The following is a 17704-nucleotide window of genomic DNA, read 5'->3' on the forward strand; positions in this document are numbered from 1 at the left end:
GCCTGTAGTCCCAGCTACTCAGGAGGCTGAGGCAGGAGAATGGCACGAACCTGGGAGGCGGAGCTTGCAGTGAGCCGAGATAGCGCCATTGCACTCCAGCCTGGGTGACAGAGCAAGAATCCGCCTCAAAAAAAAAAAAAAAATCAGTCAAATAAGAAAAAAACAAATTTCCCAGCAGAAAAATTGTCAAGTGATTCAAATAATTCACATTCTCATATGTACAAGAAATACAAACAGCCAAAAAACATTTTAAAAAATCTTTTAACCTTCCCTGAAAGCAAATAAATCCAAAAGCAAACAACTAAATGCCATTTAAAATTAAATAGAATTGTTCAAAGTCTGCATATAAATGGTCACCTTCCCACTTTTAAATGGTCACCTTCCCACTGATGGGAAAGTGGTATAGTAAGAATGTAAATTGGTAGAACATTCTGGAGGGCAATCTGACAAACGTCTATTAAATTTAACGTGTGCACATCCTTGACCCCAAAATTCCACAATTAGGTAATCTATTCTTAAACATTCACACAAATATGAAATACATATACACACACATATATTTCATACACACAAATACACCACAGCACTAAATAAAACACACAAAAAAAGGTCAGCACCAAATTATTCATCATTAGAGAAGTAAACGAAAGACATTTATAAAATGAGATAATAGGCCAGGCATAGTAGCTCACATCTGTAATCCCAGCACTTTGGGAAGCCAAGGTAGGAGGATCGCTTGATTCCAGAAGTTTGAGAATATGCTGGGCAACACAGTGAGACCCTGACTCAACAACAACAACAAAAAATTAGCCCGGCAGGGTGGCGCACACCTGCAGTCTCAGCTACTTGGGTGGTTAAGGTGGGCGGATCACCTGAGCCCACGAATTTGAGGTTATACTGAGCTATGATCACACCACTACACTCCTGTCTGGGCAAGACCGTGAGATCCTGTCTCAAAAATTAAAATAAAATGAAATAATATTGTCATTGAAAAGGATAAAATAGACCTATGTGTATAAAATGGAAGTATATTTACAGTAATTTAGTGAAAATAAATAAGTTGCAAAACCAACATGTACAGTACAATGCCATTTTTGTTCAAAATAAAGCAATGTGTTGGAATATGTGTGCATATGGACCACAGGTTGGAAAACTACAGCTGAATGACCACCTATCTTTGAAAATAAAGTTTTATTAGGAAATAGGCATGTTCATTTATAATAACAGACACCATATACAACCCATAAAACTGAAAATAGTTATGACATAGCACTTTAAGAAAATATATAGCTAAATGCTGATATATACCAAATTAACTGAAATTACCTCTGCTCTACTTTTGCTTATTTATGTTATCTATTTCTATAATATCTGGCTGGCCAGGGTGGCTCATGCCTGTAATCCCAGCACTTTGAGAGGCCGAGGTGGAAGGACGACATGAGGCCAAGAGTTTGAGACCAGACTAACCGTCATTATTTCAGGAAAATCAACATAAGGGAAGAAGGAAAAATATGTGTCCAAGGCATTCCCAGGTAAAGATGGTAAAGTGAACACAGGCATTTAGCCTAAGCTTATTCTAGGTACCCACAAAAACAGTAAACTGTTTTCCTCTTTTTGTTTTTAAGCACAAATCCACAAGCCTAAAGATAACAAATAAGAAAGGAGACCATAGTAACAAAACTCCAGGGCTGAATGGTAACTGACTTAGCAGACCTGAGAAAGCTAAATCTTTAATGAGAAGTAAGAAAAGCCAAGAAGCAATCCTGTTTTCTCCACAGAATCCTACCCCGAAAGGTCCCAGAAATTTTACACCATGTACTATTGAAAACAGAGGTAAAGAAAGGACTAAAAACCTAGAAGGACTAGGTGCAAAGTTCTGGGATATATGTGCAGGATGTGCAGGGGTTTTTTATTCCTAAAAAGATGCCACAAAAATTTTTTATTGTAAATTGACAATTTATAATTGTATAAATTTATGGGTTATGAAGTGATGTTATAAACTGTGGATACAATATGGAATAATTAAATCAAGCTAGTTAACATATCCAATATTTCAAATATATTTCTGTGATGAGAACATCAATTCTGAAATATATAATACCCCATTATTAAGTATATGCACCACACTGTACAACAGAACTCAATAAAATATAAAACATATTCTTCCTGTCTGAGATTTTGTACCCTTTGACCATCATTAAATTTTATTTATTTTTTTTGAGACAGTCTCACTCTGTCACCCAGGCTGGAATGCAGTGGCACAACTTCGGCCCACCAAAACCTCTGCCTTCTGGGTTCAAGTGACTCTCCTGACTCAGCCTCCACAGCAGCAGGGACTACAGGCAAGCAACGCCACACCCGGCCAACTTTCTTTGTATTCTTAGTAGAGATGGGGTTTCGCCATGTTGTCGTGGCTGGTCTCAAACTCCTGACCTCAGGTGATCCACCCACCTTGGCCTCTCAAAGTGCTGTACCACAGGCATGAGCCATCATGCCTGGTCTAAAATTTTTATGAGACAAAATATCAATTTCAAAACAGCATCAAAAAGTGAGCAGGCCAGGCAGAGTGGCTCATGCCTGCAATCCCAGCACCTTGGGAGGCCGAGGCATATTTTTCTGTACTAAAAATACAAAAGTTTTTGTCTCTACTAAAAATACCAAAAAAAAAAAAAAAATCAGCTGGGCATAGTGGCGTGAGCCTGCAATCCAAGCCACTTGGCCACTTGGGAGGCTGAGGCAGGAGAACCGCCTGAACCCAGGAGGCAGAGGCTGCAGTGAGCTGAGATTGTGCCATTGCACTCCAGCCTGGGCAACAAGAGCACAACTTCATCTCAAAAAAAAAAAAAAAAAAAAAAAGAGTGAGCATATTTAACCATCCTCAGCTCATAGCAGAGCAAATAGGTCAACAGAATAATAATTCATGCTATTGCATGTGTAATGAACTCGCAACAAGAGAACACTGGTTGCAAAAAGGCAGAGGAACTGTGTCTTGTAAGATTTAGAATGGAGGGGCTCCATAATCATCTAGCAACCATTCAATGTTGTATCTATGGTTAGAAATGTACATGATAGGAACTCCAGGAATCTTAAGGGTCAACTGTGGCCACAATGTAACATTTTGCTGAGTTACTCTCTGTACTAAGCAGTCATCTGCATAGGTTTCTTTGTGTTACACGGTACAAAACCTTGGATCCCTGGCCATCCTTAGAGCCACTCAATACTTCTGCCCCAATTTCTCAATTTCAGCCATTACACAATCAGTTATACAAGGGATACACCTGGCATAAAGACAGTCCATCGTTGACTGCACTAAATCCAGTTTCGCTTTTAAGGAAAAGTTGATAAAGTTGGTATCAGAGAAGAATCAAATAGACGCAATAAAAAATGATAAAGGGGAGATCACCACCGATCCCACAGAAATACAAACTACCATCAGAGAATACTATAAACACCTCTACACAAATGAACTAGAAAATCTAGAAGAAATGGATAAATCCCTTGACACATACACCTCCCCAAGACTAAACCAGGAAGAAGCTGAATCTCTGAATAGACCAATAACAGGCTCTGAAATTGAGGCAATAATTAATAGCTTACCAACCAAAAAAAGTCCAGGACCAGATGGATTCACAGCCGAATTCTACCAGAGGTACAAGGAGGAACTGGTACCATTCCTTCTGAAACTATTCCAATCAATAGAAAAAGAGGGAATCCTCCCTAATTCATTTTATGAGGCCAGCATCATCCTGATACCAAAGCCAGGCAGAGACACAACCAAAAAAGAGAATTTTAGACCAATATCCCTGACGAACAACCATGCAAAAATCCTCAATAAAACACTGGCAAACCGAATCCAGCAGCACATCAAAAAGCTTGTCCACCTTGATCAAGTGGGCTTCATCCTTGGGATGCAAGGCTGGTTCAACATACACAAATCAATAAACATAAACCAGCATATAAACAGAACCAAAGACAAAAACCACACGATTATATCGATAGATGCAGAAAAGGCCCTTGACAAAATTCAACAGCCCTTCATGCTAAAAACTCTCAATAAACTAGGTACTGATGGAACGTATCTCAAAATAATAAGAGCTATTTATGACAAACCCACAGCCAATATCATACTGAATGGGCAAAAACTGGAAGCATTGCCTTTGAAAACTGGCACAAGACAGGGATGACCTCTCTCACTACTCCTATTCAACATAGTGTTGTAAGTTCTGGCCAGGGCAATCAGGCAGGAGAAAGAAATAAAGGATATTCAATTAGGAAAAGAGGAAGTCCAATTGTTCCTGTTTGCAGATGACATGATTGTACATCTAGAAAACCCCATCATCTCAGCCCAAAATCTCCTTAAGCTGATAAGCAACTTCAGCAAAGTCTCAGGGTACAAAATCAATGTGCAAAAATCACAAGCATTCTTATACACCAATAACATACAAACAGAGCCAAATCATGAGTGAACTCCCATTCACAATTGCTACAAAGAGAATAAAATACCTAGGAATCCAACTTACAAAGGATGTGAAGGACCTCTTCAAGGAGAACTACAAACCACTGCTCAATGAAATAAAGGAGGATACAAACAAATGGAAGAACATTCCATGCTCATGGATAGGAAGAATCAATATTGTGAAAATGGCCATACTGCCCAAGGTAATTTATAGATTCAATGCCATCCCCATCAAGCTACCAATGACTTTCTTCACAGAATTGGAAAAAACTACTTTAAAGTTCATATGGAACCAAAAAAGAGCCCGCATCGCCAAGTCAATCCTAAGCCAAAAGAACAAAGCTGGAGGCATCATGCTACCTGACTTCAAACTATACTACAAGGCTACAGTAACCAAAACAGCATGGTACTGGTACCAAAACAGATATACAGACCAATGGAACAGAACAGAGCCCTCAGAAATAATACCACACATCTACAACTATCTGATCTTTGACAAACCTGACAAAAACAAGCAATGGGGAAAGGATTCCCTATTTAACAAATGGTGCTGGGAAAACTGGCTAGCCATATGTAGAAAGCTGAAACTGGATCCCTTCCTTACACCTTACACAAAAATTAATTCAAGATGGATTAAAGACTTAAATGTTAGACCTAAAACCATAAAAACCCTAGAAGAAAACCTAGGCATTACCATTCAGGACATAGGCATGGGCAAGGACTTCATGTCTAAAACACCAAAAGCAATGGCAACAAAAGCCAGAATTGACAAATGGGATCTAATTAAACTAAAGAGCTTCTGCACAGCAAAAGAAACTACCATCAGAGTGAACAGGCAACCTACAGAATGGGAGAAAATTTTTGCAACCTACTCATCTGACAAAGGGCTAATATCCAGAATCCACAAAGAACTCAAACAAATTTACAAAAAAAAACCCCATCAACAAGTGGGCGAAGGATATGAACAGACACTTCTCAAAAGAAGACATTTATGCAGCCAAAAGACACATGAAAAAATGCTCATCATCACTGGCCATCAGAGAAATGCAAATCAAAACCACAATGAGATACCATCTCACACCAGTTAGAATGGCAATCATTAAAAAGTCAGGAAACAACAGGTGCTGAAGAGGATGTGGAGAAATAGGAACACTTTTACACTGCTGGTGGGGCTGTAAACTAGTTCAACCATTGTGGAAGACAGTGTGGCGATTCCTCAGGGATCTAGAACTAGAAATACCATTTGACCCAACCATCCCATTACTGGGTATATACCCAAAGGATTATAAATCATGCTGCTATAAAGACGCATGCACACGTATGTTTATTGCAGCACTATTCACAACAGCAAAGCCTTGGAACCAACCCAAATGTCCAACAATGATAGACGGGATTAAGAAAATGTGGCACATATACACCATGGAATACTATGCAGTCATAAAAAAGGATGAGTTCATGTCCTTTGTAGGGACATGGATGAAGCTGGAAATCACCATTCTCAGCAAACTATCACAAGGACAGAAAACCAAACACCGCATGTTCTCACTCATAGGTGAGAACTGAACAATGAGAACACTTGGACACAAGAAGGGGAACATCACACACCAGGGCCTGTTGTGGGGTGGGGGGAGGGGGGAGGGATAGCATTAGGAGATATACCTAATGTAAATGACAAGTTAATGGGTGCAGCACACCAACATGGTACATGCATACATATGTAACAAACCTGCACCTTGTGCACGTGTACCCTAGAACTTAGAGTATAATAAAAATATATATTTTTTAAAAAAAAGAAAAAATAAATATAGTTGGTATCAACAAGGATGTAGTAAGGTGGGCCAAGCTGTGCATTACATTGGAAAAATAAGCAGGAAGGGTGTTGGGGAACTTCTCTTTCCTTTAACGCGCTGGGATCCTTTTCTTTCTTTGTAGGTTTTAATCTGTCCTTTTCTTTAAGCCTCTGATCTCTGAGTTTAAGCATGTGCTTCATGGTTGCATACTTCCTTGTTTTCTTTTGCTTCCCCATGGTCACGCCACACTCCTGTTTCTTCAGATATGCAGGTTTGTTACATAGGTAAACATGCGCCATGGTGATTTGCTGCACCTGTCAACCCATCACCTAGGTAGGTATTAAGCCCAGCATGCATTAGCTATTTTCTATGAAGCAATTTCATCCTTAAATTCTGTGCACCACTCCAAAACCTCCCCCACTGCAGAAGATCTGAGATGTATTTTCTTAAGGGGATAGAGCAGTTGAGGGCCTGGGTTTACACTGGAAACTGGAAGAGTAAATGAAAGTAGTGAGTGCTGAGATCACTCTTCCTTGCCCAGCCTTTTTCTCTCACTCAGATCCCAGAAAACTTAAAGGTCTATACTCTCCAGCAACAGACAGGAAGTGCTTCTCCAGGGTATCTGACCAGCTCAACAGGAGAGACCTAAATATACTGATATTAGAGATCATCTCAAAGGAATAAAATACATTGATACTGTGTAATAAAAAATTTAGGCCAAGCGCGGTGGCCCACCCCTTGTAATCCCAACACTCTGGGAGGTGGAGGCAGGTGGATCACATGAGGTCAGGAGTTCAAGGCCAACCTGGCCTTGAACATGCTGAAACCTCATCTCTACTAAAAAACATAAAAATTAGCTGGGCGCAGTGGTGCATGCCTGTAGTCCCAGGTTCTCGGCAGGCTGAGGCAGGAGAGTCACTTGAACCCAGGAGGTGGATGTTGCAGTGAGCCAAGATTATACCACTGCACTCTAGCCTGAGCAACAGAACAAGACTCTGTCTCAAATTAAAAAAAAAAAAAAAAAAAAAAAAATTTAGCTGATCTTTGTCTCCAGTTCTTGGGAGGTAGCCACTAAGTGCCTGGAATTTCCTGAGTGACGAATGTCTTTAATAGTCATGGTAGGCCCCTGGGACCACATCTGTTAGTTTACCTTAAGGAGGCAACTCAGAGTGGGGCCCTAGATATTTTGTGCTAATGGGAAGACCCAGAATCGGGGGTTGGGGAGCCGGCCATGTCAGAAAGGACAACCATGTGATTAGAGAGTTGGGGATTTTCAGCTGACTTCCAGTGAGGGGAGGAGGGGTGGAGATTAAGTTCAACCACGTGGGCAATGATTCAATCATGCCTACATAATGAGACCCCAATACAACTGTACATTGAAGTTCAGGTGAGCTTCCCTAGTTGGCAATATTCTGCATATTATCACACATTGATGTGTGTTGGATATGCCAGGAGGGTAATTGTCCTGGTTCTATGAAGAGAGCATAACAGAAACTGCATCTCGTACCCTCCCAGACCTTGTCCTATGCGTATCTCCCTTTGGCTGGCTCTAGCATCTATCCTTCTTCTATACTAAAACTGTAATAGTAAGTATACTTGGCTCTCTGTATCTGTAGGGAATTGGTTCTAGGACCCACCATGGATACCAAAATCCATGGATTTTCATGTCCCTTAGTTAGATCTCTGTATCTGTGGGTTCTGCATCCACAAATTCAATGAATTACAGATTGAAAATAAAGTATTTATATCAAAAGTGATGCATAGTACTTTTCAGTGAGTTTTATGGGTCAATCATCTAGTGAATTGTCAAACATGAGGAGGTAATAACCCACAAATTTGTAGCCACTTGATCAGAAGTGAAAGTGGCCTGGGAATACCCTAACTAGTGGCTGGTGTCTGAAGTGAGGGCAGTCTTGTGGAGCACTGTGCCCTTACTGCAGGCCTAACTGCAGGTAGTTGGTATGAGAAGTCATTGTAAATATTAAGGATATACCCAAAGAAATGTCCCAGCCAGATCATCCTATAGTGAATACCACACAAAAGCTCAGCATTTGCCATCAACCTTTTAGTGCCTCATTTCTCAAATACAGAAGAAGAATAAGGATCACCAGATGTATTTGGAAGAAACATAAAAACACTTCAAAAAAGCAACCATTGATAACCTCAGATATGTAACAAAAGACAGCTTTTTTTTTCTTTTCTTTTTTTTTTTTTTTTTTTTTTTGGAGACAGCGTCTCACTCTGTTCCCCAGATTAGAGTGCAGTGGTGCAATCTTGGCTCACTGCAACCTCCGTCTCCTGGATTCAAGTGATTCTCCTGCCTCAGCCTCCCGAGTAGCTAGGATTACAGGTGTGTGCCACCACGTCCAGCTAATTTTCTTATTTTTAGTAGAGATGGGGTTTCACCATGTTGGCCAGGCTGGTCTCGAACTCCTAACCTCAAGTGATCCACTTGCCCAGCCTCCCAAAGTGCTAAGATTACAGGGGTGAGCCACCACGCCCAGCCCAAAAGATAGCTCTTAGAAATTAAAAATATTAGATGAGATTAAAAACTCCATCAAGATCTGGAAATTAAGCTAAGGAAATCGTCTCAAAAAATGAAGTAAAAAGACAGAAATGGAAAATAAATAAGCAAAAACTGGAGGACAACAGTCCAGAGAGCCCAAATGCTGAGTAACAGAATGCCAGAAAGAGTGAATGAAAAACATAGAAATCAAATTAATAAATTAAGAAAATATCCCAGAATTGAATGACATAAATTGCAGGATGTCCCACTGAGGGCCCAACACATGTATCCATACCCAGTCACATCATTGAGAAATTTTAGAATGGTGTGGGACACAGACCTTACAAGCTTCCAAAAATTAAGTCACATAAAAAGGATAAAAAAGAGCATCAGCTTCTCAAAAAGAACACTGGAACCTAGCGGGATGAGGAGTAAAACAGAACAGAGCAGAGCCTTTAAACTCTCAAGGAAAATTATTTCCATCTCAAGGAAAATTATTTCTATACCCAGCCAAACTTACCATGAAGCATGAGGGTTGAGGGGAAAAAGATCTTTTCAAGATATACAAGAACTCAAAACTTTTACCTATCTGCATCTTTCTCAGGAACCTACCAGAAGATCTGTTCCCTTAAAATCAGGGGATAACCAATAAAGAGGAAGCTTAAAAATTCTAGAAAATAGGAGATCAAATATAATAGAGGAGTAAAAGAAATCTACAAGATGATGACAAATTGTGATCTTAAAACAATTCACTGCTGCAATCCTAGAGAGCAAACAGTCCAGGCCAGAGCTGATTGGAAGGCATCAGGAAAGATTTCTTCAATATAAAGAAAGTGCTAAAATACCTAATGTGTCTGAATATGCTAGGAGAATATTTAAACAACTGTAGGCGGATGCAGTAGAAAAGTAGGCAAAGAAGCAAAAATCGATACTTATTAAACTCTAGGGTGAAAAAGTTTATAGGAAAGTAACCATAATGTAATAGAGGAATACATTGTTTTATTGCACTTCACTTTACAGATATTGTGTTTTTACAATTGAATATTTGCAGCAACTCTGCATGCAGCAAGTCTATTGATGCCATCTTTCTAACAGTATCTTCTCACTTTGTGTCTCTGTCACATTTTGGTAATTCTCGTATTTCAGACTTTTTCATTATTCTTGTATCTGCCATGGTGAGCTGATCAGCAATTGCTGATGTTACCATTGGAACTGCTTTGGGACACCTTGAATTGTATCTATATAAGACAGCAGACTTAATTCATAAATGTTACATGTGTTCTGACTGCTGCATCGACTGGCCTTTCCTCTGTCTCTCTCCCTCTCTTCAGGCCTCCCTATTCCCTTAGACATAACAATATTGAAATTAAGCCAATTAATAACCCTACAATGGCTTCTAAGTGTTCAAGTGTAAGGAAGAGTCCCTTTTCTCTCACTTTAAACTAAAAGCCAGAAATGATTAAATTTAGTGAGGAAGGCATGTTGAAAGCTGAGATAGGCTGAAAGCTAGGCCTTGTGCCAAACAGCCAAGTTGTGACTGTAAAGGAAAAGTTCTTCAAGAGAATTAAAAGTGCTACTCCAGGGAACATATGAACAATAAGAAAGAAAAACAGCTTCACTGCTGAAATGAAGAAAGTTTGAGTGGTCTGGATAAAACATCAAACCAGCCACAACATTCTCTTAAGCCAAAGCCTAAACCAGAGCAAGACCCTAACTCTCTTCAATTCTATGAAGGCTAAGAGAGGTTAGGAACCTGCAGAAGAAGAGTTGGAAGCTAGCAGAGGTTGCTTTTGAGGTTTAAGGAAAAAAGCCATTTCCATAAGATTCAAGTGCAAGGTGAAGCAACAAGTGCTAATGGAGAACCTGAAGCAAGTCATCTAGAAGACCTAGCTAAGATCATTGATGAAGGTGGCTGCACTAAGTAACAAATTTTCAGTGTAAACAAAACATTCTTCTCTAGGAAGAAGATGCCATCTAGGATTTTCATAGCTAGTGAGGAGAAGTCAATGCCTGACTTCAAAGCTTCAAACGACAGGCTGACTTTCTTCTTAGGGGGTAATGCATCTGGTGACTTAAACTTGAAACCAGTGCTCATTTATCATGCTGAAAATCCTAGAGCCCTTATGAATTATGCTAAATCTATTCTGCCTGTGCTCTATAAATTGAACAAGAAGGCCTGGGTGACAACGTATGTTTACAGAATGAGTTACTGAACATTTTAAGCCCACTAAGACCTACTGTTGAGACCCACTGTTCAGAAAAAACGATTCCTTTCAAAATATTACTGCTCCTTGACAATGTGCCCAGTCACCCAACACCTCTGAAGATGTACAAGGAGATTAATGTTTTCATGGTTGCTAACACAACATCCATTCTCCTGCTCATCGATAAAGGAGTCATTTGGACTTTTAAGTCTTACTATTTAAGAAATACATTCCAAAAGGCCAGAGCTGATGGGTCTAGACAAAGTAAACTGAAAGCCTTCTGGAAAGGATTCACTATTCTAGATGCCATTAATAATATTCATGATTCATGAAAGGAGGTAAAAATGTCAACATTTACAAGAACGAATGAACGAATTAGAAGGTGATTCCAACCGTCATGGATGACTTTGAGGGGTTCAAGACTTCAGTGAAGGAAGTAACTGCAGAATTAGAAGTAGAGCCTGAAAATGAGACTGAATTGCTGCAATCTCATGATAAGACTTGAACAGATGAGGAGCTGCTCTTATGGAAGAGCAAAGAAAGTAGTTTTTTGAGATGGAATCTACTGGTGAAGATGCTGTGGACACTGTTGAAATGACAACAAAGGATTTAGAATATTATGTAAACTTTATTGACAAGGCAGCAGTAGGATTTGTGTGGATTGACTCCAATTTTGAAAGAACTTCTACCGTAGGTAAAATCCTATCAAATAATCCATGCTACAAAAAAAATCTTTCATGAAAAGAAGAGTCCATCAATGTGGCAAACTTCATTATTGTCTCATTTTATGAAATTGCCACAGCCACCCCAACCTTCAGCAACCACCACCCTGATCAGTCAGCAACCTTTGACATCAAGGCAAGATCCTCCACCAGCAAAAGGATTATGACTTGCTAAAGGCTCAGATGATTTTTGGCATATTTTAGCAATAAAGTATTTTCAATTAAGGTATGTACATTGTTTTCTTAAGACATAATGCTACTGCACACTTAAGAGATTACAGTATAGTGTAAACTTAACTTTTATATGCACTGGGAAACCAAAAGATCTGTGTGACTTGCTTATTGTGACATTCACTTTATTGTGTGGTTTGGAACAGAATCCACAGTATCTCTGAGGTATGCCTTTACATGGCTCAATAGTGAATACCATCAACATGGTCATAATAGTATAAATACTGAATATTATTCTAAACAAAATTATGAAGGGAAAATGAAAGGATAAGAAGGATATAGATGTGACAACAGCCTGGGGGGTGGATGGAATGCATTTTTAGGTGAGAAAGAAAGCTAAACTCTCACCTTGCATAATGAGAAGTTAACAGATAACACCTATAACTGAAAAATCGGAAAGTAGCTCACAGAGCATATTATTTAGATACAGAAATAATCACCAAAAAAAATGAGATGAAAGAATTTAAAATGGGTGGCTCTAAAGAACAGGAAATTTGAGGACTTTTGGGAGTGGAAAAAACTGCCCTTTTTCATTACAGGAATCATAACACACTTAGATTATTTAAATATATGCATGTATCACTTTTTTTTTTGAGACAGGGTCTCACTCTGTCACCCAGGCTTAAGTGCAGTGGCGTGTGATCACACCTTTCTGCAGCCTCAACCTCCCAGGCTCAAGCAGTTGTCCCACCTGAACCTCCCAAGTAGCTGGAACTACAAGTGCATGCCACCATGCCCTGCTAACTTTTGTATTTTCTGTAGAGAAATGGTTTCACCATGTTGCCCAGGCTGGTCTCAAACTCCTGGACTCAAGCAATCCACCTACCTCAGCCTCCCAAAATGCTGGGGTTACAGATGTGAGCCACTGTGCCCAGCCATAACTTTTAATTAAACAAACAAAACTGAAATAGAGAAAATGTCCACACATTCATGTATATACATTGTTCCAGACAAAACCATACTATCTGTTCTGTCTCCTTTTTAAGTCTTAAAGGAAAGAAAGAACATGTCATGATAAGAAACTTAAAACACAACAGGACCCAGTAATGTGAAAGGGAGAACAGCAATAAACAATACTGGAGATATATAGGCAAATCCTGCTTCTTAGGAAATAATAAATGCTATACAATTGATGGCTTATATTGGGATAATCAGGAAAATTTAAATATAAACTAGGTGTGATAATGGTATTGTATTATGTCCAAGAAGGTCATTTTTTAAGACCTTTTTTTTAAGAGATGAGGTCTCACTCTCTTGCCTAGGCTAGAGTACAGTGGTGCAAACATGGCTCACTGTATCCTTGACCTCTTGGGCTCAAGCCATCTTCCCACCTCAGCCTCCCGACTAGCTAAGACTACAGGTGTGTATCACCATGCCTGGCTAATGTTTTTTTTCTTTTTTTTTTTTTTTTTTTGAGATGGAGTCTCACTCTGTCACCCAAGCTAGAATTCAGTGGCACGATCTCGGCTCACTGCAACCTCCGTCTCCCGGGTTCAAGTGATTCTCCTGCCTCATCCTGCCTCAGTCTCCCGAGTAGCTGGGATTACAGGCACCTGCCACCACGCCCAGCTGATTTTTTGTTTGTATTTTTAGTAGCGGTCTCACTATGTTGCCTAGGCTACTAGGGTAGTCTCAAACTCCTGGGCTCCAGCAATCTTCCCACCTTGGCCCCCCAAAGTACTGAGATTACAGGTGTGAGCCATCAACACCAGCCCAAGATACATTTTTGGTTTTTTGGTTTTTTTTTTTTGACGAAGTCTTCCTCTGCCACCCAGGATGGAGTACAGTGGCGCGATCTCAGCTCACTGCAACCTCTGCTTCCCAGGTTCAAATGATTCTCCTGCCTCAACCTCCCGAGTAGCTGGGACTACAAGCACGTGCCACCACGCCTGGCTAATTTGTTTTTGTATTTTCAGTAGAGACGGGGTTTCACCATGTTAGCCAGGATGATCTCAATTTCCTGACCTCGTGATCCGTCCGCCTCGGCCTCCCAAAGTGCTGGGATTACAGACGTGAGCCATCACACCTGGCCTCCAAGATACATTTTTTTCAGCGATATATATCTAGCAGCGAAATGTCATAATTTCTATAATTTAAATATTCTTCAACAATTAGATAAAACAAATGTTGCCAAATGTTAATAACTGTTAAGTCTGGATGATGAATATGTACGTATTTATCATAGTATCTCTATTTTTCAGTACATTTGAAATTTTCATAATAAAAAGTCAAGAAAAAATTACTTTGCAAAGACCTATGCATGAAGTAATAACTTCAATTTCCACAACCATCTTTAAATGGGGATTGGAGGAGACTAGAAATATGCTACGGTTATCTTACCATATCCTGCCATAGAAGCACCATTCTCGACATCCACTGTGTTCTTATTTTCCTCTGCTAGAGCTTTAACATATCTTTTGCTTAAGTCTAGTATTTGCTCACGTAACTTGACACTGCTTTGATGTCTTGGTTGTTGAAAAGTATAGTGCAATAACATCAATCCCCAAATGAGTCCAAATACAAGCAACAGTAAACTCAATTTCTGGGACATATTTTTTCTTGAGATTGTAAAAAACATTTCTGAAGAAGCAAACAAACAGACTTGACTGAAAAGTGGTAACTTGAGGCAAGCCACTAATCAAGACTTGAAAGAAAAAAGAAAAAAATCTCCTCAATATTGTATATTCTTCATCTTCAGCAAGGTTGTATCCACTCTATTAACTCTGTAAAATTAAGAAGAAAAATGGTATTAGTCTTAATCTGTATCAGTAACAGAACAGACGACTATAAAGAAAATATTCTATGATTTTTATTTGGAACTCTATCAGGTATTTGACAACTTTCTCCACCACTAAGTAAGCTTTCTAGTCTTTTATCAGTCTCACTTACGTATCTTTTCAAAGTTTAAACTAGAAACAAATGTCAATTCCTTGAAAATAACTGAAAAAAATGCAACCATGGTCATAAAACTCTTCAAATGGTTTCTCATTTGTAACTAAAACCACGGACATTATAATGAGATATATAGGAGATCTCAGTCTATTCAAATACATGTCACCAACCTAAATGCCTAAAAGCTATTCTTCCTCAAAAAAAAAAGAAAAAACATCAAAATGAAAGTTAGGAAGAAGGAAAGAAAAAGGATCGGAAAATCAAAATGCCTGTCTAAAAAGAATTCCCACAATATAAACAGAGTGTGCCAACATTTGAAAATGTCACCAGAAATTATTACTAATGGGCATACGGTAACCTTAGGAAGCATCCAATCCAAGATGCAATCTAAGATAAAAAATAAGTTATAATTTCTAAGTTTATATCATACAAAAATATGCTAGACATAAAGAATGATGATCATTTAATGGCAAGTACTAAAACACTTAGAGACCAGGGGCAGTGGCTTACACTTGTAAGCCCAACACTTTGGGAGGCAAAGGTGGGAGTATCCCTAGAGCCCAGGAGTTTGAGACCAGTCTGATCAACATAGGAAGACCTCATCTCTATACAAAAATTCTAAAAATTAGCCAGGCATGATGGCATGCGCCTGTAGTCCCAGCTACCCAGGAAGGTGGGGTGGCAGGACTGCTTGAGCCTGAGAGGTCAAGGGTACAGTGAGCCATGATCATTCCACTGTACTCCAGCCTGGGTGACAGAGCAAGACCTTGTCTCAAAAACAAACAAATAAACAAACAAACAGGTCGGAACATTTTTCTATATTTCCAAATTTACAATTCCAAATTTTAAATGAGAAAGGTATGCATTTATGTAACTTAAGAAAAAATTAAAAGGTTATACTTCAAGTTTTTAAAACACAGAAAGGTGTTAATCACAGAATCTAGAAAAACCAGGAGAGTAAAAAAGGTGTGAATCACCAAAGTGTCCAGTAAAAAAACTCTTTGACTACATCAAATGGAGCAAAATTCTTTAGATAGAAATGTATCTCGAGTCAGAACAGTGCATTTCACAAAGATATTTCACAGCTTACTGAAAATAATCCTTAAGAACTTTTTAAAAAATTTATTTATTTATTTATTTTTTAAGACAGGGTCTCGCTCTGTCACTCAGGCTGGAGTACAGTGGTGCAATCTCAGCTCACTGCAGCCTCCACCTCCCAGGCTCAAGCTATCCTCTGGCCTCAGCCTCCCAAGTAGCTGGGACCACAGGCATGCGCCACCACACCTGGCTAATTTTTTTTGTAGAGAAGGGCTTTTGTCATGTTGCCAGGCTAGTCTCAAACTCCTGAGCTCAAGCTATCCACCTGCCTCAGCCTCCCAAACTGCTGGGATTGGAGGCGTAAGCCACAGCACTGGCAGGAACTTAGCTTAGAGTTTAACTTAGTTTTTAGTTTACCTTTCCCAAAACAAACCTCTTCCCTGTCAGGGGACTAGACTACCTTTGCAGGAGTAATAAATTAGCTACAAAATTAGAAATTGGCCGGGCATGGTGGCTCACACCTGTAATCCCAGCACTTTGGGAGGCTGAGGTGGGTAGATCACCTGAGGTCAGGAGTTCGAGACCACCTGAGGTCAGGAGTTCACCAAAATGGTGAAAGCCTGTCTCTACTAAAAATATAAAATTAGCCAGACGTGGTGGCGCATGCTTGTAATTAATCCCAGCTACTAGGGAGGCTAAGGCAGGAGAATTGCTTGAACCCAGGAGGCAGAAGTTGCAGTGAGCTGAGATTGCATCATTGCACTCCAGCCTGGGCAACAAGAGTGAAACTCTATCCCAAAAAAAAAAAAATTAGAAATTAAGGTTTAGAAGTCACACAGCTGGAGGCTGCAAAATTCTGAACCTCCCCAAATTGTTCCTGGAGGTAATACCACTATTGTCAAACTGAAGATCAATGCTTGAGATATTCTGCAGACCCTGAACTAGATGGATCAGCTGACACCATCCAGATCAATGAACTGGCTCATCTGGTCTTGTGGCTCCCACCTAGGAAGTGACTCGGTGCAAGAGGACAGCTTTGAAGAGTCATGATTCTATTATTTTGCCTCCAACCTGACCAATCAGCACTCCCCACTTTCTGGCCCCCTACCTACCAAATTATCCTTAAAAACCCCAATCCCTGAGTTTTCAGTAACATGGGTTTGAGTAATAATAGAATTCTGGTCTCCCATACAGCTGGCTCTGCATGAATTAAACTCTTTCTCTATTGCAATTCCCATCTTGATAAATCGGTTCTGTCTAGGCATCAGGCAAGGGGAACCCATTAGAACCGCCATTAGGCAGTTATAACAGGATGGGCGGTCAGATACACCTCATTATACTTCCCTCCCTTGATAACTGCCATTATCATCATGCCATTAGGCATTATTCTCTAAGGGCTAACTTAGGGGTGTCCAATCTCTTGGCGTCCCTGGGCCACACTGGAAGAAGAATTGTTCTGACCACACATAAAATATACTAACACTAACGACAGCTGATGAGCTAAAAAAATAAAAAATAAAAAAAATAAAAATAAATCATAGTGTTTTAAGAAAGTTTATGAATTTGTGTTGGGCTGCATTCAAAGCCTCCCATGCGGCCCATGGGTTGCAGGCTGAACAAGCTTGGGCTAAACAGAAAGCAGGCCTTTCAAAAGACTCCACCACTGATCTCAACCAACTGCCTGACTGCTGCCTCTCCATTCTGCAGTTCCAACAAAACAACCTACAAGCATTTCTTCCTGAGAAGAGACCACCAGCCACAAGTAGTTCTGGCCAGTCTACAGAGGATGCACAGTAAGGGTTTTCATGTCCTCTGCTTTACCTTTTGACATCAGAGGGCTGAAAACTCCATCCTGGAATCATGCT

The 17704-nt window shown here is 39.8% G+C and overlaps 1 protein-coding gene and 2 pseudogenes across 6 annotated transcripts in view; 1 reads left to right on the forward strand and 2 right to left on the reverse strand.

Annotated features, from left to right (window-relative positions):
• CCDC126 (coiled-coil domain containing 126) overlaps positions 1 to 17704 on the reverse strand; it is a 45140-nt gene that overhangs the window by 15893 nt on the left and 11543 nt on the right. For all 6 annotated transcript variants that reach the window (XR_010140863.1, XM_002818155.5, XM_009242950.3 and 3 more), the window contains one exon: positions 14250 to 14632. Coding sequence is in view for 5 of the 6 variants with exons in the window: in XM_002818155.5 (XP_002818201.2) it covers positions 14250 to 14487 (238 nt within the window). In the remaining variant the exon portion in view is untranslated. The remainder of the gene's footprint in view (positions 1 to 14249; positions 14633 to 17704) is intronic.
• LOC112134407 (rRNA-processing protein FCF1 homolog) lies at positions 127 to 14243 on the reverse strand (annotated as a pseudogene).
• On the forward strand, positions 10142 to 12956 carry LOC129060547 (tigger transposable element-derived protein 1-like; annotated as a pseudogene).

Source organism: Pongo abelii, chromosome 6 (genome assembly GCF_028885655.2).
Source record: "Pongo abelii isolate AG06213 chromosome 6, NHGRI_mPonAbe1-v2.0_pri, whole genome shotgun sequence".
Lineage (NCBI taxonomy): Eukaryota > Metazoa > Chordata > Mammalia > Primates > Hominidae > Pongo > Pongo abelii.